The following is a 25,639-nucleotide window of genomic DNA, read 5'->3' as shown; positions in this document are numbered from 1 at the left end:
AAGAAAATTACGACCAGCCAATGACCCTGTCCCTTTCCCATAGGATACTGACACAGATGCCAATCAAAATATAATAAGCCGTGTACTTTGTTCTCTGTCTTGAACAAAGTGCATCTTTGGCAGTTACAATCAAAAGTTTTCTTAAAAATTCATTCAGGAATCTAAGGAAACACTGATATTTTCAAATTCTTGGTTTGATTAGTTGCAATTTGATTCCCATAATCTTCAAATGAAAATTTTGTGAATAATGGTCTTTTTTTTCCAGATATTTCTGATAGCAGAAGACCGAGCAAAAACTTAGAGGAATTGAGGTTAGTTTCAGGTAGAGTTGCTAAATGCATATGCAGCTGATGTTCTCAGCTGATGTGACACTGAACTGAATGTGCTGCAGACAGTGCATTACTTGTTCTCATCCAAAGGTGGAAAATTTAGGAGAAATTCATCTCATACATTTAACAGCCTTACCATAAATTAGAATATGAACGATTATTCTGTGATCCTGCGCACATACCGTGGAGTGGAATTCAGAGAGAGTATAACTTGGGAAATTGAGAGAGGGCAGTCTGTGACTTTTATATGCATTAAAATTAATGGACAGAAATCGCAGGTGGCATTTCGCAATTTTCAAGGTGTACTTTTCACTAGGAATATTAAATCAATAGGTGGAATCTCCTGCTCTATCTGGTGAGCTTGGAGGTGGGAAGGGCATTTAATTAAGTGGGATGGTGGTGTACACCGTTGTCACCAATTAAGGCACTTAAGTGGCCAATTAATGACCACTTAATGGCCTCATCCCACTACTGCTTGTATTAAGGTGAGGTGAGAGTGACTGCCCTTGACATCAAGGCCGCATTTGATTGGGTATGGCATCAAGGAGCCCTAGCAAAACTTCAGGCAATGGGAATCAGTGGGAAAACAACCCACTGGTTGGAGTCATACCTAGCACAAAGGAAGATGGTTGTGGTTTTTGGAGGTCAGTCATCTCAGCTCTAGGACATCACCGCAGGGGTTCCTCAGGGTAGTGTCCTCGGCCCAACCATCTTCAGCTGCTTCATCAATGACCTTTCTTCCATCATAAGGTCAGAAGTGGGGATGTTTGCTGCTGATTGCACAATGTTCAGCACCTTTCATGACTCCTCAGATTCTGAAGTAGTCCATGTCCAATACAGTAAGACTTGGACAATTTCCATGCTTGGGTTAACAAGTGGCAAGTAACATTTGCACCACACAAGTGTCAAGCAATGACCATCTTCAACAAGACAGAATCTAACCATCGCCCCTTGATGTTCAATGGCATTACCAGCACTGAATCCCCCACTATCAACATCCTGGGGATTACCATTGACCAGCAACTGAACTGGACTAGCCATATAAATACTGTGGCTACAAGATCATGTCAGAGGCTAGGAATCCTGTGACGAGTAACTCACCTCCTGACTCCCCAAAGCAGTACACCATCTACAAGGCACAAGTCAGGAGTCTAATGGAATACACCCCACTTGCCTGGATGAGTGCAGCTCAAACAGCACTCAAGAAGCTTGACACCGTCCAGGATAAATCAGCCCACTTGATTGGCACCACATCCACAAACATTCACTCCCTCCACCACTGATGCACGGTAGCAGCAGTATGTACCGTCTACAAGATGCACTGCAGCAATTCACCAAGGCTCCTTCCCATGACTACTACTATCTAGAAGGACAAGGGCAGCAGATAGATGGGAATGCCACCACCTGGAAGTTCCCCTCCAAGTCATTCACCTCCTGACTTGGAAATATATCGCCATTCCTTCACTGTTGCTGGGTCAAAATCCTGGAACTCCCTCCAAAGCAGCACTTTGGTGTACCTACACCACATGGATTGCTGCAGTTCAAGAAGACAGCTCACCACCACCTTTTCAAGGGCAACTAGGGATGGGCAATAAATACTGCAGCCTACACCTCGTGAATGAATTAAAAAAAATTAACCCCAGCTGCAGGCAGGCCTGTCACCATGCAGCATGCATGGCAGCTAAAACTGTGCGGCCAGCCCTCACGGGGTTGGGGGGTGATGGGGGGAGGTCAAACACTCAGTGCCTGACCGAGGGACTGGACATCAGGAAGTGAGGGAGCCGGCTGAGAGTCACCCCTTTGGCCTTGCTGCTGACCCCCTGTATCCATCGCCTCACAACCTTCACCCTGCAACCGCACCCCCACTTCCCAACACATCACTTACCTGTGACTCGGGTTGCTTGGCAATCCTGGGACTCTGGTGCCTGTCCTCCCAAGTGGCTTCTGCTGCTGGCCTCTGATTGGTCACCAGCTCTTGGTAGGAGAGACTTCTGCCCCGTTAGGGTCTGGATTCAGGGGGGAAGACCTGTCGCTGGCCTCTCAACTGCCTGATTGGCTTGTGGTTCAGTGGACGTTCCTGAAAGGAAGCAGCGACGGTCTTTTGCCAGCTCTCTATCCAATGGGTGAGACCCCCGATACCTTAACAAGATTTCGCTCAAGGAGTCACTCTTCCACTCTGCACAAGTTTGAGTTTTAGACTCCAAGGAAGGTATTTTCTGATGCATTTGACACAATTTTCAAACGAACTGCATATTGTTACCGTTTTCCCATTCCTGACCTCTGATCTGTGGGATACAGGTGAGGTGGGGTAAACTTGGAAGGTCAAAATCAGTGGGTATAATTTGTCATTTAGATGAAAGATTAAAAAAAAGATTAAAACAATTCTGTTCTTTTTAATGGATATGGATGACCATATCTTTAACTTAGAGACCGCTGTATTCCTCTGCACCTTATATTGTGAAGATGGAGTGAGTGAGCATACATTGGGCTGGATTTTCCAGCCCCGCCCACCGCCAGGATCATCCGGTCCCGCCGAAAGTCAATGGACTTTTAGCTGGGCTGCTGCATCGTCGGCGGCTGTTCCGGCCATGGCGGGGCTGGAAAATCCAGGCCATTGTAGCAGTTTCCATCAGTCAGTGCTATGTCTGTAAATGCCAATTTGTAAACAATTCATTTCTGGGAAACTTTCTTACTAAGACGCATCTGTTCACTAACATTCATCCTTTTCTCAGAAGCACATTAAATACTAAAAGTTGCTGAACTATTCCTGTTGGTAATATTTTGATATCTAAGCTAATTGTTCATTCATTCAGCCACATAATGACAATTTCTTTTCTTAAATCATAATTTTTCTGATAATATAGTTACTGTTTTTTTCCCCACTCCCTCCTCAACTAATCTATTTGCAACAAGCTTAATAACAGAGCTTAATTGAGCACTTGGTCCTTTTCAAAAGCTGAAAGTGTAATAAAACCTGATGTGTCACGCTAACACATTAATACTTCAGATTTTAACAGAACTTTCTCTCCTCTGACCGAGTTGTTTTTATAACAGATGTTTCTGAATATGAACATCAATGTAACTAATAAAGAACGACTGATTCTAGTCAGAATAGACTATGGTGGCCTGAAGACTAGAATGTGTTAAATAACAACAACATTGTACATTTATCTAGACTCTAATAGAAAAACATCAAAAATTGACTGAGCTAAAGAAGGAGATATTGGGAGACTAAAAGTTTGATCAAAGAGGTAGGTTTGAAGGAAGGTCTTAAAGGAGAGAGAGATAGAGAGGTTTAAGGAGGGAATATCAGAACATAGGACTTAGACTGCTGAAGGCAAGATCATCAATAGTAAGGTGAAGAAAGTGGGGATGCACAAGAGGCCAGAAATCTTGAATTGTTGGGCTGGAAGAGGTTTCAGAGATAGGGAAAGGAGAGGCCATGAAGGAATTGAAACACAAGGATGAGTATTTTAAATTGGAATTGTTGGAAGACCAGGAACCAATGTAGATCAGTGAGCTCAGGATTAATAGCTGAACAAAATTTGGTACAAGTTGGGTTATGGGCAGCAGAGTTTATGGAAGATGGGAGGACAGCCAAGAAAGTATTTGAATAGTTGACTCTGGAGGTAAAAAAACTATGGGTGAGGGTTTTGGCAGCTAATTGACTCAGGCAGGGGTGGAGACAGGCAATGTTAGTGGTGGAACCTGATGGTCGTTGTGATGTAGAATATGAAGTTGGAAGATCTGTTCAGAGCTAAATTAGATGTTGAAATTATGTTATGGTCAGCTTCAATTTAAGACAATAGCTGGGGTTGAAGACTTCGTTACTTTTGTGAATTTAGAAATTTGTTTTTCTTATTTAGGATTAAAGACAGCAATGCTGTAAATACTTCTTAAACTTAAGAGATAATTGGCCAGATTCTGATGGAGCTGTTCCATAAAATTAGATTTGGTGCAGCAAGTTTAGGTTTAAAAAAGTTTGCCTAGGCAGTTGAAACTGCAAACCGATAGTGGCACAGCAAGGGCAACAGTGCATCTGGGACCTTGGTGAACAATGGGACAAATGATGTATCCCATTAATCAATGAGATTAAAAGATTGAGAAACAGAGAGAGGAGGGACTGAGGAGGAGGGTAAATTAGTGATTGAATTCAATGTCAAATCAGGCACAGAAAAAGAAATAAAGAGGGAAAAAAAGATTGGATCCAGGGAGAGAGGTTAAAAAAAGAGCTTAAGGAAAGATAATCTTTTTTAAAAAATTATATTTGACCTTTTAAAAATCTTTAACAACCTGAAGGAATGAGACTCCACTCTTAGAATTGTTTACTTACTGGGCAAGAGAGTTTGATTGGAAATCATCAACAATTACATTGTTAAAAAGGTACTTACACTGAAAATTACTAGACTTTGGTGAATTTTGGTAAATTTAATGGACAGTTAGAACATAAGAACTAGGAGCAGGAGTAGGCAATTCAGCCCCTTGAGTCTGCCCTGCCATTCATTTCGATCATGGCTGATCTAATTTCGGCCTCAACTCCAATTTCCCGCCCTCTCCCCATAACCTTTCAACCCGTTACTAATTAAAAATCTGTCTATCTCCTCCTTAAATTTATTCAGCGTCCCGGCATCCACTGCACTCTGAGGTAGTGAATTCCACAGATTCACGACCCTTTGAGAAAAGTAATTCCTCCTCATCTCTGATTTAACTCTACCACCCCTTAGCCTAAAACTATGGCCTCTCATTCTAGAATGCCCTAGAAGGGGAAACATCCGCTCCACGTCTACTTTGTCCATCCCCTTTAGCATCTTATATACCTCAATTAGATCTCCTCTCATCCTTCTAAACTTAGCGAGTGTAGGCCTAAACTGCTCAATCTCTCCTCATAAGACAAGCCACACATCTCTGGAATCAATCTAGTGGACCTCCTCTGAACCGCCTCCAGTGCAATTACATCCTTCCTCAAGTAAGGGGACCAAAACTGTGCACAGTACTCCAGGTGCGGTCTCACCAATGCCTTGTACAGTTGCAACAACTCTTCCCTATTTTTATACTCTATTCCTTTAGCAATAAATGCCAAAATTCCATTTGCCTTCCTTATTACCTGCTGGACCTGCATACTAGCTTTCAGCGATTTATGCACGAGGACACCCAGATCCCTCTGCACTAAAGCATTTTGAAGTTTCTTTCCATTTAAATAATAAGTCGTATTTTTATTCTTCCAACCAAAATGGATAACCTCACACTTATCCACATTAAACTCCATCCGCCAAATTTTGGCCCATTCACCTAACCTGTCCATATCCATTTGTAAATTTCTTATTTCTTCATTGCAACTTACTTTGCCATCTATTTTGGTGTCATCTGCAAATTTAGCTATAGTACCTTCTATCCCTGAATCCAAGTCATTAATATAGATTGTAAATAGTTGGGGCCCAAGGACCGAACCCTGTGGCACCCCACTAGTTACAGCTTGCCATCCAGAAAAAAGACCCATTTATCCTGACTCTCTGCTTTCTGTTGGTTAGCCAATCCTCTATCCAAGCTAATATATTACCCCTGATTCCGTGTGATCTTATCTTGTGCAAATGCAGCAACTTCATGAAACTCAGAAGAAGGTTAAGCACAAGATACCTTTTCCTGTAGCTAATTGCAGAGCCTTGCAAATCAACCAGCAACTTGTGGGGATTCACAATTCATGTGATATTTCTTCCTCACTATATGTTGATGGCTGATTTGTGTTTTAATAAGTGTCCATTTTTGAAATGTCTTTTCAGCAAATTCTGGCCCACTGAATTGTAGTTATAAATTTTATGACTGTTTCTGGACCTATGAATAAGACTTCAAAAATAATATTCATCTTGTTACTAAAATAATGGAAAATTATTTTGGATGAATGTAACAAAGCATTGTATTTTTCACTTCTGCATGTGTTTTATGGTGTGTAGGAATTAGAATCTAGCTAAGATCCGATTATTGATACTTGTAATAGGGACAAGGGACAAGAATAATCTTTAGTAAAAATATTACTGATTTATCTATAATGAGTGCAGCAAGTGCAGTTTATCATTGGCTGATTTTCTTTTGTGAGTGTCGAGATGATGGATGTTACTGTTGGCTCATAGAACATTTTCTAGCATCAAGAACAAAATACCTTGTACACTATTTTTGTGCTCCTATCTACAGGAAAGAACTCGAAAAACAGACAAAAGAAACAAAGATACTTCAGGAAGAAGTAGAGCTTGCCACCAAATTAACAATGGACAAATTCAACTGGAATTTTAATGAGGGTAGAAGTTGTAGTCACGATGAGTTCTCAACTAGCCCAAAAGACAAGTCAAAATCAGACCGTAAGTATAGTTCCATGTACTACACTGTGGAGATGATGTCTTGATGCATAGTACAATTATCATAAATTTTACGCATATATAATGTGGTTCAATGACACTCACTCTTTCGTAATTGGATAAGATGGCTCTTAAAAGATGCATTTTAAAGGACACTGGATATTCATTGTTCGCAATGTTGAGAATGTACAGTAAAACCTTTCTTTCAATGCACTACAATGGAAAATAAACGTTTATGCCACAATCTCCATTTTGATATTGTAAGGATATGATTCCCAACATTTGTTACAATTTTCAGATATTGTTAAACCAAAGTCTCAAGTTTATTCAAAATTTGTGTTGCTGCTATTTCCTCCAATCACCCATCTCTAGTGAAGGGCACATGTTAGTGCCCTAGCCTAAAAAGACTGATTTTTTTTTTCCTGCTCTCAGGTTCTTCCTACATTGAAAATAACTTTGGTTCTAAATACCATGCCTTGCTTGCCAACATTCGATCATGATAACTTTGTTCATGAGTAATACTGCAAAATCAAAACATTTTTGTAATGGCCTAATTAATCTTAAGCAATTAACTTGTTAAAGTCTTTGCAAGAATGTGAAACACTTTTGAGTGATGGTCATAGTGCATTACAAATTCTCTCTTTTTGGACAGCCTGCTTGGAAACCACCATTATGCTTAAGAGTTTCTGAAACCAAACTATTGAGAATTCCACACAGGTAGAGTTTCTGTTATTTCAATAGAGGATGAAATTTTTAACTTCATCACTAATACAGCTTAGGAATAGTCAAAAGGATTTCAGTCCCTTCATCCTGCTCCACCATTCAATTAAGTAATGGTTGATTTGTACCTAAACCTCATTTGCCCACCTTTGCTCTATGTTCCTTGATGTTATTACCTAACAACAATTTATCAATCTCAGTTTTGCACTTATACAGCACATTTAACATAGAGAAAAATATCCAAGGTGCCTCACAGAAGAGGAAAGGATTAAGTGCTGAACTTTCATCAAGAAAATTGTCCCTTTCTTTGTTGAAACATAAAGCAACCCTGGGGAAAGCCAGTTATGAGAGGTGACTGCAAGCTTGGTCAAAGAGATGGGTCTCAGCAGATTCCTTATAATGAAGAAACTGGTGGAGTGGTTTAGGGAAGGAGTCCCAGAATAGGACCAAAGTAGCTAAAGTACCTACTGCCCAAGGCAGAATGGAATGAGAGGGGAATGCACTCAAAGCCAAAATCAAGAACAGGAGGCAATTATAGGAATTACAATGCAAAATATTTATTAATGATATGCACCCTGTTAGCTAACTTTAAGATCCTGGTCCAAACATTGCAATCCCGGTCCAAACATTGCAATCCCTCAGTGGTCTTATTCCACCATACTTTGGTAAACTGCGGCCATTTATCCTAGCCAAGCCTCTGCTGCTCCTGCATAGGTACATTAGCCAGACTTGATGAGGTTGCAGACTTCTGGTGGGGATGGTAAGGGAGGAATTTGTAGACAAGAACCCTCCCACCCCCTTACCATCAGTGAAGCTGCTTGAGTGCAGCTGACACTGGTATCTACTTGACAATGTGTAAAATTGCTAAGGTATATCCTATCTGCAAGAAAAGAATAAATATGACATATCTGACCTCACCCAATCATCAGCAAAGTAATGGATGAAGCTACCAATAGTGCCATGAGGCAACATGTGTTCGCAGTAACCTACTCATTAATTCCCAATGCAGATTCCATCAAACCATTTGGCTTCAGACTTCATCACTGTCTTATTGCAGGCATAGATGCAAGAGCTAAATGCCGGAGCGGGGAGAGAGTGAGTGCACTTCCGCATTCAACTTAATACAAAGGATGTAACTCTTTCGAGTACATTCACAGTTCTTGACTTTTTTTTTTTCTTTTTTTTTGTTCAAAGTCTTGGAGTGGGACATGAACCCACAACCTTCTGACTCAAAGGTGAGGGTGCCATGAACTGAGCCACAGCTGACACCTCGCATTCAACTTAATACGGCACAAAGCTGGAAATCCTCTAATGAATGTCACTGATCTATGAGAAAGTGGTTGTGATTGTTGGAGGAGAGTTGTTGCTGCAGGAGTTCATTGGCCATCACTTTCAGCCCAACCACCTTAAATTGCTCCTTTGATGACCTTCCCCTCATTATGATGTCAGGAGTGGCGTTGTTTGGTGACAATTACAAGGTGCACAGGTCCATTCACAGCTCCTCTGACATTGAAACAGCCCATTGCAGAACCACAGCAAGACCTGGACAGTATCCAAACTTGGGCTGACAAGTGTCAAGGACCATCTGCATGACATAAGTACTACTTAATGACCATCTGCAGCAAGGCAAACTACAACCACACCCTCCTAACCATTAATAGCATTTTGAATCCCCCACGTTCCAAATCCTCTGTGTCATTTTGAACAGAATTTTAACTGGATCAAACATATTAATATAACATATGAATGGCAATAAGAGCAGAGGTTATGTACCTGACAAGTGCACCACCTCTTGACAACTCAAAGCTTTGCCAGCTCAATCAAGGCATGATTGAAAACTCGTCACGTGTTTTTATCAGGGTGGCTGCAATGGCAATCGAAGCTCACCATCACCTAGGACAGTGGAATATGCTTGATCAGTGTCCTGCCATCAGATTCGATAATCCATTCACTCTATCACTGGCACACTGTGGCTTCGGTACATTCAATTTACAGGGTACACTGCAGTAACTCACCAAGGTTACTTTAACAGCACTTCCTAGCCCTGTGGCTTTACCATTGGGAAGAACAAAGGCAGCAGTATCTTGGGAATACCATTAGCAACTGTGTTGTCCTGTCTTGAACAGACATTATCATTCCATCATTGCAACTGGTTTAAAATTCTGCAGTTCCTTACCTAATGCCATTGTAGGTAGGCCATTGCCACACAGACTGCAGTAGCTAGAGATGGGCAATGAATGTTGCCTTATGAGTATCACCCACATCCTGTGAACAAATATATAAAACCAGGACAAAGACAGAAGCTAGATTAAGTCATTGAGAATGAACAGAATCTGATGCATGACCGGGTGTGGGCAGTAGAGGTTTGGACAAATTAAAAGCTGGGTTCAGAAGGGCATTTGAGAAACAAAGCACAGTAGAAGTAAATGTATAAGGGTTTTTGTGAAGGTTGAACTATGGTGGATATGGGAAATTTTGCAAATGTGGAAGTAGTGATCTTGATGATGAATAGGGTATCGCATTTTAAGCAGAATTCTGCAGCAAGCAGGATATCAATGTTGTGCAACCTGAACTGGACTGTGCACAACTAGCCAGGGAGAGGACTGAAAATTATGGCCTCCATATTCCTTTTGCTCAGCTGGAGGAACTATTGGCTTAACCAGGACCTCACACCAAACAGACAGCCTGATGGCATTGTGATGGTTCTAGAGCTGAGGGAAATGACATATAGGTAGAGTGGTGTGCTGTGCAAGGTGACTCAATCACAGCAGAGAATATTGATGGTCAGCATATTGATGAGGAAGAGGTCTGAGTTAAGAATAGATTCTTCAAGGACATGAATGACTGTAAAGTGACAGGAAGAGAATCCATTGCCAGAGATGCGTTAGTTGCTTTGAGACAATTGGGAGTGGAACCAAGTAAAAGACATAACCTTAGCCGTGGGTAATTGAGATAATAGTGGGGCTAGTTCAGATTAATGTAATGTTTTAAATTTGCCATCTCTATTCCCTGAATAATTTTGTAAACCTTTATAGCCACCTTTCAGAAGTCTCTTGCTCAGGTTGAAAAGCTCAATATTTCCCCATAATCCAGGACTTTTACATTGGAGATCAGCCTTTTCTGTACTTGCTCAAAATCTTAAACGTCTCCCTTGTTTCTTGAATAAGCGCAAAATACTGTGGATGCTTGAAATCTGAAATAAAAACATCAAGTACCGGAAAAACTCAGGCCTGTCAGCATCTGTGGAGAGAAACACAGAACTGGAAGTTCTAAAAAAGGAGTCGTATTTGACTCACTGTTAACTCTGTTTCTCTCTCCGCAAATGCTGCCAGACCTGCTAAGTTTTTCCAGCACTTTGTTTTTATTCCCTTGTTCCTTGGGTTCCTTGGCTAGCAGAACTGGGCACCGTTTTTGAGCTGCAGTCTGGTCAGAGCATTATATAGTCTAATGAGAATTTCTTCTGACCAATATTCTACTGGTATTAATATGTTGTAAATGACTTGAGTGTAGTGAGCTCATGGGAGAATTATATTCAAAGTTGGAACGAGGGGGATAGATTTAAGCAACTCTCTTTACCACACTTTCCCCAGGAAACATGTTTTTGCACTTCCTCTTCTCTTGTACTCATTAATGGAGACATGATAGTGGCTTTGGGAAGCCTGCTACATGAACTGTTGGGTAATGTAGAGAATGCAAAAAGAGAAACAAAGGCTGTGCTGAAACATATCTTGCTGTTCGTACCAGCCTACCAATTTCTGATTGTAGCCATGATCTTGGAATTAAACTAGACTAACTATTCTTTTGTTACATTGCTGGTCACACATCTTGATCCCAAGAGGATGATGCTGTTTTTACCAACTCATGAAAAATTCCTGAACCACCAGAGGTCTCAACTACATCATCACCGATGAGGCATGTGGGGAATCCAAAAACATAATTCATAGGGAATAAAAATCAAAAATAATTTTAAAATATTTCATTTGACGAGATTTGTTTTAAAATTGATGTAATCTGCTTACCTGCACAAGGGCAGAATTTTGCCGTTAGCGTGGTGGGGACGGGCCCTGCATGCCAACGTGTAAAATGACGCGCGGTGACGTTGGCTGAGTGTCGCGACGTCACAGCGTGTCATTGCAATATTTTGATGGGCGGGTGCGCGATGATGTGTGCCCGTCATTAGTTAACGGGCCACTTAAGGCCCTTGAGGCACCAATTGACGGCAATTTTTCGGGGCCCGTGCGATCTTCAGGTTGCACTGGCGCAATAGGCAGGCAGGTAGGACACATTTGTACAAACCTCATCCACGAGTGGGATAAGAAGGGTCAGTGGGGTCGCGAATGTGCTCAGTCAGATATTTAATTTGGAAAGTTACTGATACTTGCCTGTGCGAGCAGAAATACCTCAAAACTCATCCCAGATGCTTGGACAGGACTCAACCTTCAGGTCAGCACTCTAGAGTGAAGATCCTTTTTTGGAGCCTGCAGGTTTCAGGAAGCCTTCCCTTAGCCTGGGAATGGGAGTTGTGCTCTCCACTGGAGGTACCTTCCCTGAGGAGGAAGGGAGGGCCAGAAGGTGGAGGAGGCCAGGAGTGCGCATTCAGCCTCCAGGGGAGCCACCTTTGGGAGGAGAGGCCCAGGCACAAGGGACACAGGGCCAACAGTAAGCCCAAGGCGGAAGGGGCCGCGAAAGAACCCACTATCCTGCTGCCAGGGTATACAGGCGGTGAAGCAACTACCTCAATATGTCTGAGGTGCAGTACCAAAGGAGGCTTCATCTCTCAAGGGAGACAGTCAACTCTATCTGTCAGATGGTAGGTCCTGAGATCTCCGCTAACTCTGTGGGTGGACTCCCTGTGCCAGTGGCTCTAAAGGTCACAACTGCCCTCAAATTCTATGCCTCTGGCTCTTTCCAGGGCTCAGTGGGTGATCTTTGCGGTGTCTCCCAATCAGCTGTCCACACTTGTGTCAAGCAGTTGACAGATACTCTGTTCAGGCATGCATTGACCTTCATCTACTGCCATTGGAACCAGGCAAGCCAGACACAGTGAGTCAGAGGCTTTGCGGCCATTGCTGTCTTCCCCCTGTTCAGGGTGAATAGACTGCACACATGTGGCCATCAAGGCAGGTGAGCCCGGTGCCTTTGTCAACAGGAAGGGCTTCCACTCCATGAACGTGCAGATAGTGTGTGACCACAAGCTGCAGATACTGCAAGTCTGTGCAAGGTACCCAGGCAGCTCCCACGATGCCTACATCCTCAGACATTCCCAGGTGCCAGGGCTCTTCAGTGCTCCAGCGCGGCTAGATGGATGGCTGCTGGGTGACAAGGGCTACCCCCTCAGAAGGTGGCTCATGACACCTCTCCACCATCCAAGAACAGAAGCAGAGCAGCGGTATAACAGGAGCTACGCCTCCACAAAGGCTGTGGTGGAGAGAACCATCGGTGTTCTGAAGATGCGCATCCAATGCCTGGACTGTTCAAGGGGTGCACTCCAGTACACCCCAGATCGTGTGTCGCTGATAGTGGTTGCACACTGCGCTCTCCACAATCTTGCGCTGAAAAGGTGGGGGGGGTGGGTGCTGTGGACAATGAAGATGTAGACCCAGTGGCTGCTGCTGCTGCACGTGATGAGTCCAGCAGTGAGTCTGAGGATGAGCACATACACTGAAATGCTGAGGGGGTAGACGCTGACCCAGGCATGCTCGAGGGAGGCAGGGACACCTGGGAGGCTTTAATCCAATGAACCTTCAGTTAGAACACCACAGATGGACCTCCCACAAAAGCCTGTGCTGCAGGCTCCATATTCGATACCTGAGTGTTAAATCTGCCTGGATAGGAACATTAACTAAGGGCCTTGTCAATAAAGCTCAATGTGACACAACTCACTCATAGCATCATGGGTACCCATCCACCTGCAGAGGAAAAGAGGCACCATCAGCCATGGTCACATGTCTAAATTTAATGATATAACAAAACGAACTTAAGGAAACAAAATAACAAAGGTGTTAAACACCACACCCACTAATCATGACCTCATTGCGGGACAAAAATGCACCAGTGAGAAACCTGTGGTGTGCCTAAGGTGCCTTAAATTTACGCTTTCGGGTGCTACGTTTAGGTGCTGTCCCCTTGCTGCACTGGCATCTAAGACAGCCTGCTGACTGCTGTCCTGTTGGCCTCGATGACCTTGGCGGCCGTCCATTGGCCTGTGGAGCCTGTGCTGGCCCCGCCTGGGAGGAAACAGCCAGTTCCACAGCTGGCATCCCCCCAGTTGTTGCAGCCTCATCAGATGCAGTGGTCACTGGCAGAGGGGCGGAGGGACTGCTGCCCTCATCCGGAGCACCCTGAGAGGAGCCCACAGAAATGACAGGCAGCTGCTGCGCCGACGTAAGCTCGCTTTGGACCTCCCTGCTCACTGTGGGTAGATGGGCGCTGAGCTGGGAAACTTGGTGCCCAGACCATCTCCCACACTGGCACTGACCAGATGAGGTCAATGCCGATGTGAGGGCTTGCTGGTCCGAGCGTATCCCCCAGGAAACCCTGACTGTTCTCCTCAAGGAGCCTCTCCACGAGAGTCGCCACTCTCTCCATGGGGGAAGCATGGTGCTTGGCCACGAGGCTCATTGCTTCGGTGATGGTCCGCATGGACTCCTCCACCATGGAGATCAAGCCAAGCATGGCCTCATGTATCTCCGCCAGATCCTCCCTCACACCCTGCTGGACTTCCAGCGTTTGCTGCCTCATGGACGACTCCAGAGGCACATCATCAACCGCGGACTGTGCATGTGCCTGGTCCCCTGCAATCCTCCGACTGCTGGCGCCATGGACATCCTCTGTCTCTGCCAGCTCCTCGAGCGACTGTGACGTGTCCTCATCGCTGTGCCCCGGGACACTAGCCCATGATCTAATTACCACTGAGGTGCTAGTATCTCTGCTAGTGCCTGCCTGGCAGAGATGGTGTGACGCTGGTGGGTTAGAGACTTCAGGGCCCTCAGGGGCCCCTGTGCCTCCTCTTCCTGGCCCTGCTCCGCTGATGCTGAAAGGAAGAACAAGGACACTTGATCAGTTAACATGGAGACAATGTCAATATGCATCCCTGTCCCCCGGATCATTATACGCTCATCCTTCCATAAGCAATGGTCAAGCCATGTTGCAAACTTCAATCGCTGAACATTCAGCACTGCCATGGCTGTTGGGATGTTAACAGTGACTTCAGTGCTGGGCAAACGTACCTGCCCGTGGCACCCCAGCCTCATCGACACCGGTGGATCAGGGCGCATGGTGCATCTCCAGATTGAGGGCCCCCTGCTCGAACCAGGTAATGATGGCCAACTGGGCCGGCCCTCCGCCAGTCCTCACCCGCTCGGCTGCATTTTTTTTGCATTCTTCTCCTGAAAAGGAGAGATGAGCATTGATTAGTGCAACTTGTACCTGGATTCTCTTCACGGACGGCCCACCCCAACCAGACATTGCAGGGCTCCAGTGCCTCCTCAACACCTCCCCCCCACCCTGCCAAGTGCAGCCTACATCACATTTGGCACCGTACAGTCCAATCTTGCAGAGGAAGGAGGCGCAAGCACATAGAATGCAAAGGGCAGCAGATCGATCGGTGCCGCGCCACCTTGAAGCTCCCCTCCCAGCATGTCATCACCCTGACTTTGACATGTCCTGGAGTTCCAGCACTGCGCCTAGGTGCAGATCCTCCATGTTGCCCCCAAAACAGTAATGTGGGTGTCACTATACCACATGCTGCGGGTGCAGAACCCATCTCATCACTAACCTCTCGGGGTGACCTTGGAATGGCCAATATCTGCTGGCCCACCCAGCGAAGGACACATGATGTAAATGATTCAATGCAGTAACTACACTCAGAATTTGTGGGTGGGGGAAGTGCGCGGCCAGGGGAGAAAGCCTACCTGCTGGGTTAAATGACCAATGCCAACATGGTACTCACCCTTCCAGAGTGCAAAAGGTCGTTGAAACGCTTGCGACACTGGATCCAGTTGCATCACACCACATCGCGGGAGCTCACCACCTCCGCCACCTCCTCCCAGGCACGTTTGGTCATGTGGGGGGCCTCCTCCTCCCGGCCTGGGGTACGAGGACCTCCCGCCGTGCTGCCACCTCCTTGAGGAGGGCAGCAAGGCAACCGTCTGAGAAACGAGGGGCACAGTGCCCTCCTGCCCTACCCTCCTGCCTGGCCTGCTCACCAGCAGTGCTCTGGGGAGCCTTTCTGCTGGCCATGTTTGACAGTCTTTGCAAGGCTGCAGGAGCTTTTTAAACAGGCCACCGGGTCGCCATTGGACCCAGCGGTCAAAGCAGTCCCGCTGCTGCCCGCCCACTCCCGCTGTCCCGGGAGCCGCGTTTCACGCTGGGTGGGCCTTAATTGGCCCGCCACGTAAAATGGCGGCGTGGACCCGATCGCAGGCAGCGACCGGGTCCACGCCTGCCCGCGCCCACTCCTGCACGGCCCACCCGATAGGCAGAAAATTCTGCCCTAGGTGTCTGGAACTTTATCTCATTTTCTATCTTTCTCTGACTTCTTTCTTTCCTGTGTTCTGCATAACTTCCACACACTATATGGCTCTCTGCACCTTTTGGCATTTTCTTTGTATTTATCTTATACATATGGTTATGTAATGAGCTATTTTACATTTTGCAGTCTCCCTTTCAGACCATGGTGTTAGAACATAAGAAAGTAAGAAACAGTAACAGGAGTAAGCCATTTGGCCCTTTGAGCCTGCTCTATCATTCAGTATGATCATGGTTGATCTCCTCTACTTCCAGTTCCTACAGCATCTCTATATCTCCTGATTCCTATGTATCCAAACATACGGTAATCTCTGTCTTGAATATACTCAACAACTGAGTATCCACAATTCCCTGGGGTAGAGAATTCCAAAGTATCACAACCTTTCAGTGAAGAAATTTCTCATCTCAGTCCTAAGTGGCCAAACCTTCATTCTGAAACTCTGACCCCTAATTCTAGACTCTGCAGCCAGGATAAACATCTCCCAGCATCTACTTGTCAAGTTCCTTAAGAATTTTATGTGTTTCAATGAGATTTTCTTTCATTCTTCTAAACTCTAGCGAATATGGGTTATTCTACTCAATCTCTCCTCATAGGACAATCCACTCATCTCAGAAATCAGTCCAGTAAACCTTGGGTGCATTCCCTCATAGGCATGTCCATCCTTTTCAGGTTAAGGAGACCAAAACTATATACAGTACTTCAGGTGCGGTCTCACCAAGGCCCTAATAATGGAAGTAAGACTTCTTTACTTTGTACCTGTTACGATCCTGAATGAGACCACCAATTGTTATGATCTCAGTAGAGACCGGTAACGTGTTTATTTGTTTTCCTTTTAGAATCCGAAAACCCAGGTACTTGCTCAAAGAATGAAAACACAAGCTTCATGGCTTAAGTCAAAAGAATTTTACTAAAGAAAAATCAAAGAACATGAATATTCAAAACTGCACCAACTTAAATGGTCAATTACGTTGAAGATATTAAAAGTACAATAAACAGTTACTTATTTTCTAAACTGAACTTAACTCAAATTTCCTTCTACTCCCATTTGACTTCCACCCCCAAAACCCAAGTCAGATACTTAACAAAATTTCAAAGATTAACCACATGATCTGTGCACCTTGCTCTGCAGTCAGATTATTCTAAAAACCCTGCTTGAGACCAGAGCCACACCCACCCGCTAGTCATCCCTATAATTAACTTCTTGTTGACTGTACTATTCTATCGCTTATCTCCCAGGCAGCTTGGTCACATGATCATTTACTGGAAGCCAGGTGCTTTCCCAGAAATCAACTCCTACAGAAACCTGGAACGGGATTTTCCGTGCCCGCTGGAGTCAGGCATGTTTGCTGGCGTGAGCAGACAGTATGACGCAATTGGTTTCACGATGACATGAAACCAGTTTGCAGTTGTCCGCTCAGCCTGCCGATGGCGGGCCGCTTTTCCCACCATCGGATTTTGGGAACCTCATTGTAATACATCTGCATATCATTATTAGGCCTGCCTGCCGGAATCAACCCCCACCCACGCTGGATCGTCCACCCATGCCAACTTGTTTCACAACAGCACATAAAAGGCGTGCACTTGGTGGGCTGCACTTTGAGGGGAACTTGGAGATGAGTGCATGGTAACATTGCGCAGCGCTCACCTGGGTTGCCTGTTGGTCTTCAAGCTTGAGGTGTGTTGGTGGGTGGTGGGGAGGGTGCAAGGGCGGCCCTGCGGTTGAGGTGACTTGGGGGTGGGGGCGGGTGCAAGGGCAGCCCTGCAGTTGAGGTGACTTGTGGGGGTGGAGGGGGTGGGGGCAGGTGCAAGGGCAGCCCTGCGGTTGAATGTAGCGCACAAGCATTTAGGGTGGAGGGTAGGGCAGGCAAGGGAAGCAGCCACGCATTAGGGATACCTTATATAAGGTGACCATTCCTCTGCAAATGAGACAGTTCAGGCGCAGCCATTGATATGATTGGAGTCGGGCTACTAGTTTATTTGCCCACTCAAGCAACGCAGAGGCATCAAAGTGCCGCCAAATGCTCAAGAGCTTTTCACCCCCCTGGCACAGACTGCAAAGTAATAAGCATTTTAGTGGACTGCAGAACAGTTGGACGACTGGGCATGTTGTATAATCTCCTTGCTAAAGCTGGCCATGGAGCAGACAGTGGTGGAGGCGCTCACAGCCCCTTGCAATGTCAGCATCCCGGTTTGGACCAGTCTCCTGGATGGTTCACGCTAACAGTGCAGCCTTGCAGTGCGGGTTAGGAGAATGTCTGCACGTGAGCTGAGAGCGCAGCATGCAGTCCAGTGGGCAAAGCTGCTGCCAATCAGTCAGGTGGAGTGGGGTGGAAGTGAGTGGGGTTTCAAGCAGCCACGCAGTGCACTAAACTCTGGCCATCCAAGGGGTGGCTAGCACTCTCCCAGAAGCGTTAAGGGGCCTTCGCACTTAACCAAGACAGATTCTTAGTACACCCATGCTAACCACGTATCTCTCTCTTTCATCCTGCAGTAGGAGTACATCAGGATCATGGAGCCTGGTGAACTAACTGTACGCCTTGTGTTGTACAGTCAGTGAAGACGATGGAGGTGAGAGCGATGGATGGACCTGGCTGCACAGAGGAAAGAGCAACACCCTCAGGAAGAAGGGGTGGCTGAGGTTCACGCACATGCTGCCGAAGAGCTGCAGCGAGCCATCGCTGGTCGGTGCTTAGCGACACCCAGGGTCTATAGACGCTGCCTTTCATTCCTGCAGATGATTGAGAATCAGTGTCGCCGATGGCTGTGCATGTCTAAGGAACTGGTCAGTCACATCTGACAGCTGCTGCAGGATTTGCCACTACGGGGACATGGAGGGCAACCACTACCAGTGGCTGTGAAAGTGACCGTGGTGCTCAATTTTTAGGCCAGTGGCTCCTTTCAGGACTCCACAGGTGAGGATATCACTGTGGGATATCACAAGCCTCCACCCACAAATGCATCCATGAGGTCATGGATGCCTTCTCCGTGAGGGCACACAACTTTGTGCATTTCGCCCGGGACCAGGACAGTCAGGATGCAAGAGCGATTAGATTTTCCCAGATCTCAGGTTTCCCACAGGTGCAAGGTGCCATCGACTGCACTCGCGTGACACTCGGATCTCCATCACAGGACGTGGTCAACTACATCAATCACAAAATGTGCAACTGGTGTGTGACCACCAGAAATGCATCCTGCAGGTCTGCGCACAGTTTCCAGGGAGTGTGCACGACTCCTACATTCTCAGTCGGCCATAGATCCCTGATGTATTCCAGGGTCCACAGAAGCTGCAGTGATGGCTCCTTGGGAACAAGGACTACCTGCAGAGGCCGTGGCTGATGACACCTGTGCAGCAGCCTCAGACTGCAGCAAAGCATAGGTATAGTTAGGCTCATGCTGCAACTCTCAACTTGGTGGAGCAGACCATTGGGATGCTGAAAATGAGGTTCCGGTGCCTGGCCTGTCTAGTGGAGCCCTGCAATATATCCCACAGAGGGTGTCATGTATCGTTGTCACCTGTTGCGCCCATTACAACCTGGTGCTGCAACGGGGAGAGGAGCTGGCTGGGGAGGAGGTGGAGGAGCTGGATGTCTCCTTGGATGAGGAGGATGATGATGGGGATGAGGGTGAGGAGGTCCTCGAAGGCGGCGATGACAGGGATGTGATCCTTGCACTGGTCAGATGAGGCAGGTGTGCTCAGGAAGCCCTCATAGCTGCTAGATTTGTGGAGGATGATGACGACATGCAGTGAGGAGACACCATAGATCCTCACCTTGCATCTGTGAACGTTTGACTCCAGTCTGGCTTATGGCAACACACATACCCTCTGTGATAATGTTCCTGTCACGGAGACACAGTGGAGCCTCTAATAGTCGCTCGATTCCAGGAGGATGATGATGACATGCAGTGAGGATGCTCCATAGATCTTCACATAGCCTCTGAGAATATCTGACTTCTGTTTGGCTGAGGGCAGCTCTCTTGCGCTCTGTGATCAGGGTCATATCATAGAGATACAGCCATGAAACTTTGAAAGCACCTGATCCTTTGTCTGCCTTCATCACCTGACCCCTTCAGGAGCAGAGCGTCACTGGTCACAGATGCTGCAGAGATGGGGGCCAGGCCCACCTTAAAGGTGCTGAGAGCACACAGAGAGAATGACAGAACTCTTGACACCTTCCCACTACATTCTGGCAGCAACAACGAGCACCTTCGAGGTGCAGGCATCAGTAATGTGTCCAGGGAGTGTGAGGCCGGACCATCACTTTGGTCTGAAGGCTGCACAGAGCACAGGGAAGTGGCCCTGGACTGAGACACCTGCCTTTATCTTGTGCAGAAAGGCTTCACATCTGAGTGACACACATACTGCTCATCCAGAACAAGGAGCCATAGGCAGGGAGACATTCTTGGGAGTTTATTGACAATAGTGAACAGTATGTGTAAGTGATTAACACCCGTCCCCAGGCTGTGCAACCAGGCCTTGTGTAGTCCGTGGATCATGTATATATAGGGTATTGTAGGCTGCATTCCCTTTTCAGTTATTTAAAAAACCTTTTACTGATGTTTTGTTTGCACTTCAGCCCCATGCTCCTGATTTACGGGCACCCAGTGTGGAGGGGGTTGGGAGGGAGGAGGACCGCCTCATGAACCTGCTCCTGGGCCTGGCCAAGTTAGCCATTAACATGTCCAGGCAGTGGGTGATCGAGGGGGGTCGTCCGACCCGACTGTCTGCTCCTCTTCCATGGCTATGTTCGCGGCTGGGTGTCCCTGGAGAGAAAGCACGAGGTGTGTGCCGGCACCGTCGAGGCCTTCTTTGCCCGGTGGGCACTGCGGGGACTGGGGTGCTTTATCAACCCCTTTAATCACATTTTGATTCGATGTTTGTAAGTTTCCTTTAAATTTTGTCTTTGGTTTTGCTGTTCCCTAATTTAGGGGATGTGTTTATTTTGTCCCTCATTTTGTTAATTTAGTTTATTTAGTTGACTCCGAAAGAGTTTTTTTTTACATCTTAACTTTTCTAATCTTGGTGCTCCCTGGACACAGCGGAGGTGGAAGCAGCCTGCTGACTGCTACGCCCTGTCTGTGATGACCTTGGCGGGCGTCATCTGGAGGGCTGAGACCTGGGGGGCCCTGGCCTACTTTCGGAGTCCTGCTGTGTGGCAGTGACACCCTCCTCCTTTGGACCTGTAGTTGCTGAGGTCACAGGAAGAAGGGATTTGGATGGGCCAAACACTCGCGGAGTCACCTCCATGGGTGGCCCCGGGGGGCACACCTGCTGGTCCTACACCCTATGGGTACCCAAGGGCCCCGGGCTAACTCCTTGAGGAGAAGGGGTAGCTGGAGTGAGATCGAGCTGCCCCACACCCCTCTCACGTATGCACACATTGTTGGAGGCCAACTATGGCATCAGCGATGGATTTGAGCCCATGCAGTGGTGCAGGAGCGACATCCTGAACCAAGGACTCCATGGCGGCTGCCGTCCTACCAGTGTTGACCTCCATGCATTGGCATGCCAGCGCTATCACCTCAGCCTAAAGGTGGACGGACTCCTCCATCGTGCCTTGCAATCTGAGGAGTGAAGTGGACATCCCTTCCTGATGTTTCCGAGCTTGCCTTTGCAGCTGCAGCAGCTGTGACATGATCGAGTCCAGAGGCTCCTCATCTGACTTGGACTCAGCAAATTTCCAGCCTCTAACAGTCTTATGAATGCTGGACACCAGGGAAGTCATTGCTATCGCCTGCTGTGGATCAGACAGTGCGATGTGCACCCCAGATTGTTATCCCGAGGCTATTCTAAAGCTAGGCCCCACTGAGGTGTGTGTCTCTGCACTGGTGGAGGGTGTGAGTGAGCGCTGGGATGGGACTTCAAGGAGATTGCCTTCAGATTCCTCTTTAGAGGTTTCTTTGGGCCTTGATTGGAGGCCCTGGGTCGTGGACTCCGTTGGCTGTTTCCCAGAAATGCCTGCGGAAGCAAGAGGAGATAATTAGTGCATGATAGTGGCCTGTGAAACAGGACACTTCTCTCACAGAATGGTTGTCTGATGGATGTTACACTGTTGGACTCTCACTTGGTAGAGCACCGCTGATCTAATTGTCAGTACTGGACCGGTCCAGATCTTCACTGGCCAGCTGGATGGCTCTATTTTCAACATCTGTGAGGACCTTGATTTCAGGCATTCCTCCACCGGCCTGTGACCTCTCCCTCTTGTTGTGCACAGCTTGTCCTGCATGAATATAGATTGAGAGAGTGTAAGCAGGATGCCTGCCATGCTAGATGATAAGTATGCCTGGCATGTGTAGGTGGTGAGTGGTCCCATGGACAAGCTGAGGACAATGAAGGTGTGAGAGAGTGAATGGTGATGTCCCTTGAACTAGCAGTGAGTGAGATTTGTGATGGGTTTGTGAGTGTGTGATTGAGAGTGTGAGAGGAGTGACTTACCCTGCCGGAATGGAGGAGATCATTCATCCCCTTGCGGAACTGGGTGGCTGTGTACTCTTGAAGGGTGTTGGCGCTGACCACAGCTGCCACTGCCTCCCAAGCCTGGTTGGTCACGTTGCTGCCCCATCCTGTGGCCAGAGCGAGGGCAGCCGACATTGTGGTGGGCCTCCATGGCGTCCAAAAGCTGTTCCAGTGACACGTTGTGAAACCTCGGGTCTACAGTCTTTTTGCTTTTTGTGCACATCTTTCCTGCAGCAGTCATGGGTTGGGAGTACTGAGATGTGCGTGTGTGGCTGGACTTTAAATATGGCGCCCAGCGTGATGAAGGGGTGAGGTGATGGCATGGCAGGTGAATGAGAGACCGCCCACTATGGAAACATCATGTTTCCCAGCAATGCATAAGTAATGCGACGGGCTTGGGACGATACGGCGTGTAAACCCGCCATTGCGGCCAGCGGGTAAAACGTCGGTTTACCTGCCCGCTACCACACTTAATGCAAATCTGGGACGATTCCATCCCTAGTTCTTAAAGGAACCAACACCCCAGCATAAAATATAGTTTCATTTTCTCCCCAAAGTGCATGGGCCATCACACACCTTATTTATTTTGTAATAAGGACAAACACAACATTGCCTTCCTAACATGCACCTGCATGTTAACTTCCTGTGATTCGCATACAAGGACTGTCGGTCGCTCTGAATACCAACATTTAATAGACTTTCTCAATTTAAAAATATATTCTGCTTTTCTAATTTTCCGACCAAAGTGGTTAACTTCACATTTCTTCACATTATATTCCGTTTGCCATGTTCTTGCCTGATTTAATGTGGTGGATTTTTAAACAGTAAGCGATAGGGTCTTAACTTGGGGGAGGAGGGAAGGGAGCTCCTTACTGCTCCATTGGCAGCTTTTCCAGACTACTGAACACTGCATCTTACATGCTATATTAAAGGGGTTTCAAAATGGTTACCTCAGTCACATAACACCTCTCTCCTCATAATGATTTCACAAAGTGTTTGTTTATATGATGCCTGAACAGACATCGCTTTTGTTTTATGGCTGGGAGAGAGGGGAGGCGGGCGTGGTGTATGTGAGTAGATCCTGTAATTCCCAGCCATTAATCCCCTGAATGAGTCAGTATCCAGCTTGATGAAATAGGAAGATATATCTCCATATAGCCATTGTTCCAGCAGACTTTTTGTCTCCGCTGGAGAGGTAGTCTTATAGAAATATACATGTTAGGTTTGGTACATTTTTTCAGTAAACCCCTTTGAAGTAGTTCTTGACATCCTCAGTGTGAAATTCCATGAAGGTGTCTGGGCATGTCTGGATTACAATTCATAGTGGAACTTTCCAGAAGCTGGTCAACTTGCAATACCAGACATCAGGTGACTCATGGCAGCCATCTTTAGTCTGTGTCTTTTCTTGTCTTTAAAAAGTCCTTTTTAAACAGTTCAGCATATTTTTGTTCATATGATGAAATTACAGATTAATATCATTCATGAACAAGTCACATCGTTGCGACAATGCCTCATTTTTCAGCCATACTCAATTTTTTACAGCCAAACAATTATTTGTTTTTAAATTGTTGTTTCAGGTTCTTTTACAGCAACCTTCCCAAATGTGAGATCTCCGTTTCATAGCTCATTATTTCAGGCTTCTATCTCAAAAGCCCCTCATAACAAATCGCCACAGACTACAAAATATGACCTAGATTTGGTTGTCTCCAGAAAGAACGTTCTGTCTTCTGGATCACCATGTGTGGAGAAGTCAATGGACGACTGTGCAAATGAGGTAAACAATAAGTGACCAAGTGAAGTAAAATTCTTTATGAAAAGCAAATTATTTAAAACTGCACCTTCCGTCCCCTATCTCTCCATTTCATGCTTGAAAGTATGTGTAGGCAATGCTTGAGAGTCAGTCCTACTCTTGAGCTGGTCACTAATAGCATCTTATTCAGCTATACCCAGAGATTTAAAAAAAATTGCATTCCTTTTCTTGATCAAGATTGTGAACTCACCTTTGGGGAAATTGTAGTTATGAAACCTGCATCTTCTCCTTTCTGTGGCGTTCATATACTTGTTGCAAACTTTAATTATTTGTACCTACTTGCCAAGCCATTTGTAGTGGCAACCAAACTCTTGGTGCTTTGGGACTTTGTTCCAGTTAAAATAAAAACACAAAGGCCCTCCAGGCCTCACCCCTCACACCCCCCCCCCCCCCCCTCATTCTTCACACACTCTCCATGCCCCATCCGTACTGCCTCATGCCCCTATACCAAGCTATGGTACTCCACCCACCTCCTATGGTCCCTCATGCTCCCTATGCCAGGTTATAGCATCCACCCACCCCCATTGTCCCTCATGCCACCTATGCCAAACAATGGCACTTCCATGCCAATTGATCCCCTGTACACTATCTCGACCAATAAACCCTATTTATTAGTAGGATCTGTATTTTTAACAAAAAGCTTCAAAAAGTTATTCATTCATTACTTTCCACGATGTTTTAAAAAAATCATTTCACTACAAGGCAATAAAAGTGTCAATCATCCAGACCCTTTAAAGTATCAGAAACAGAAACCACAAATTCTTGAAAACCACTTAACCTTGTATGAATAAACATTGTGGAATTGACTGTGGAGATCAGTGAGCTAGACCTGTCAATCAACCAATGTTTTCTCTGAGGTTCAACTATCTCAACAGAAGTAATGGATGTCTGGGCTCTCGATCAGCCAAGCCTCATTGTGTATGCCTTATTGTGATCTCTCCAGCCACTGAAACTTTCCCATTGGGCCCCCCTTACCTTGCTGTTATTTTTCTCCATCAATGCACCCACTCTGTTGCTGCCGCCATCATTGGCAGTCGCACATGCATCAAGTGTTCCTGTCTTCTGCATGCCCCATGTGCCTCCAAATGCATCAGGCAATGTCCATCAAATAAACCCACCAATAGACATGCCTCTTCAACTGATCAATCAAAACTGTTCCAACAGACAAAAACTGAGATAAAAGCAAAATAATGCCGACATGGAAATCTGAAGTAAAAGCAGAAAATGCTGGAAAAATTCAGCAGGTCTGGCAGTATATGTGGAGAGAGTTTTGAGTCCGTATGCCTCTTCTTTAGAGCCGGGTAACAAAAAGTGAGCATTGTTATAGACATGTGGATGTGAGCCGTGGAAAGGATTAAACTTGGCTGTGAAACCCATTAGCTCATGATTAAATGGCCTACCATTCATCTGGCTCATACAAGAAGATAACTAATTGGCTGAGGTACCAAG

General features: G+C 46.2%; 1 protein-coding gene across 2 annotated transcripts in view; it reads left to right on the top strand.

The window, feature by feature from the left end:
• Positions 1-25,639, top strand: part of LOC144682046 (coiled-coil domain-containing protein 158-like) — a 200,675-nt gene that overhangs the window by 39,305 nt on the left and 135,731 nt on the right. For both annotated transcript variants that reach the window (XM_078544325.1, XM_078544317.1), the window contains exons 3-5: positions 266-311; positions 6,516-6,679; positions 23,958-24,154. In XM_078544325.1, the coding sequence (XP_078400451.1) occupies positions 266-311; positions 6,516-6,679; positions 23,958-24,154 (407 nt within the window). The remainder of the gene's footprint in view (positions 1-265; positions 312-6,515; positions 6,680-23,957; positions 24,155-25,639) is intronic.

Source organism: Cetorhinus maximus, chromosome 1, assembly GCF_964194155.1.
Source record: "Cetorhinus maximus chromosome 1, sCetMax3.hap1.1, whole genome shotgun sequence".
Taxonomy (NCBI): domain Eukaryota; kingdom Metazoa; phylum Chordata; class Chondrichthyes; order Lamniformes; family Cetorhinidae; genus Cetorhinus; species Cetorhinus maximus.
This window is presented reverse-complemented; position numbering and strand designations above follow the sequence as displayed.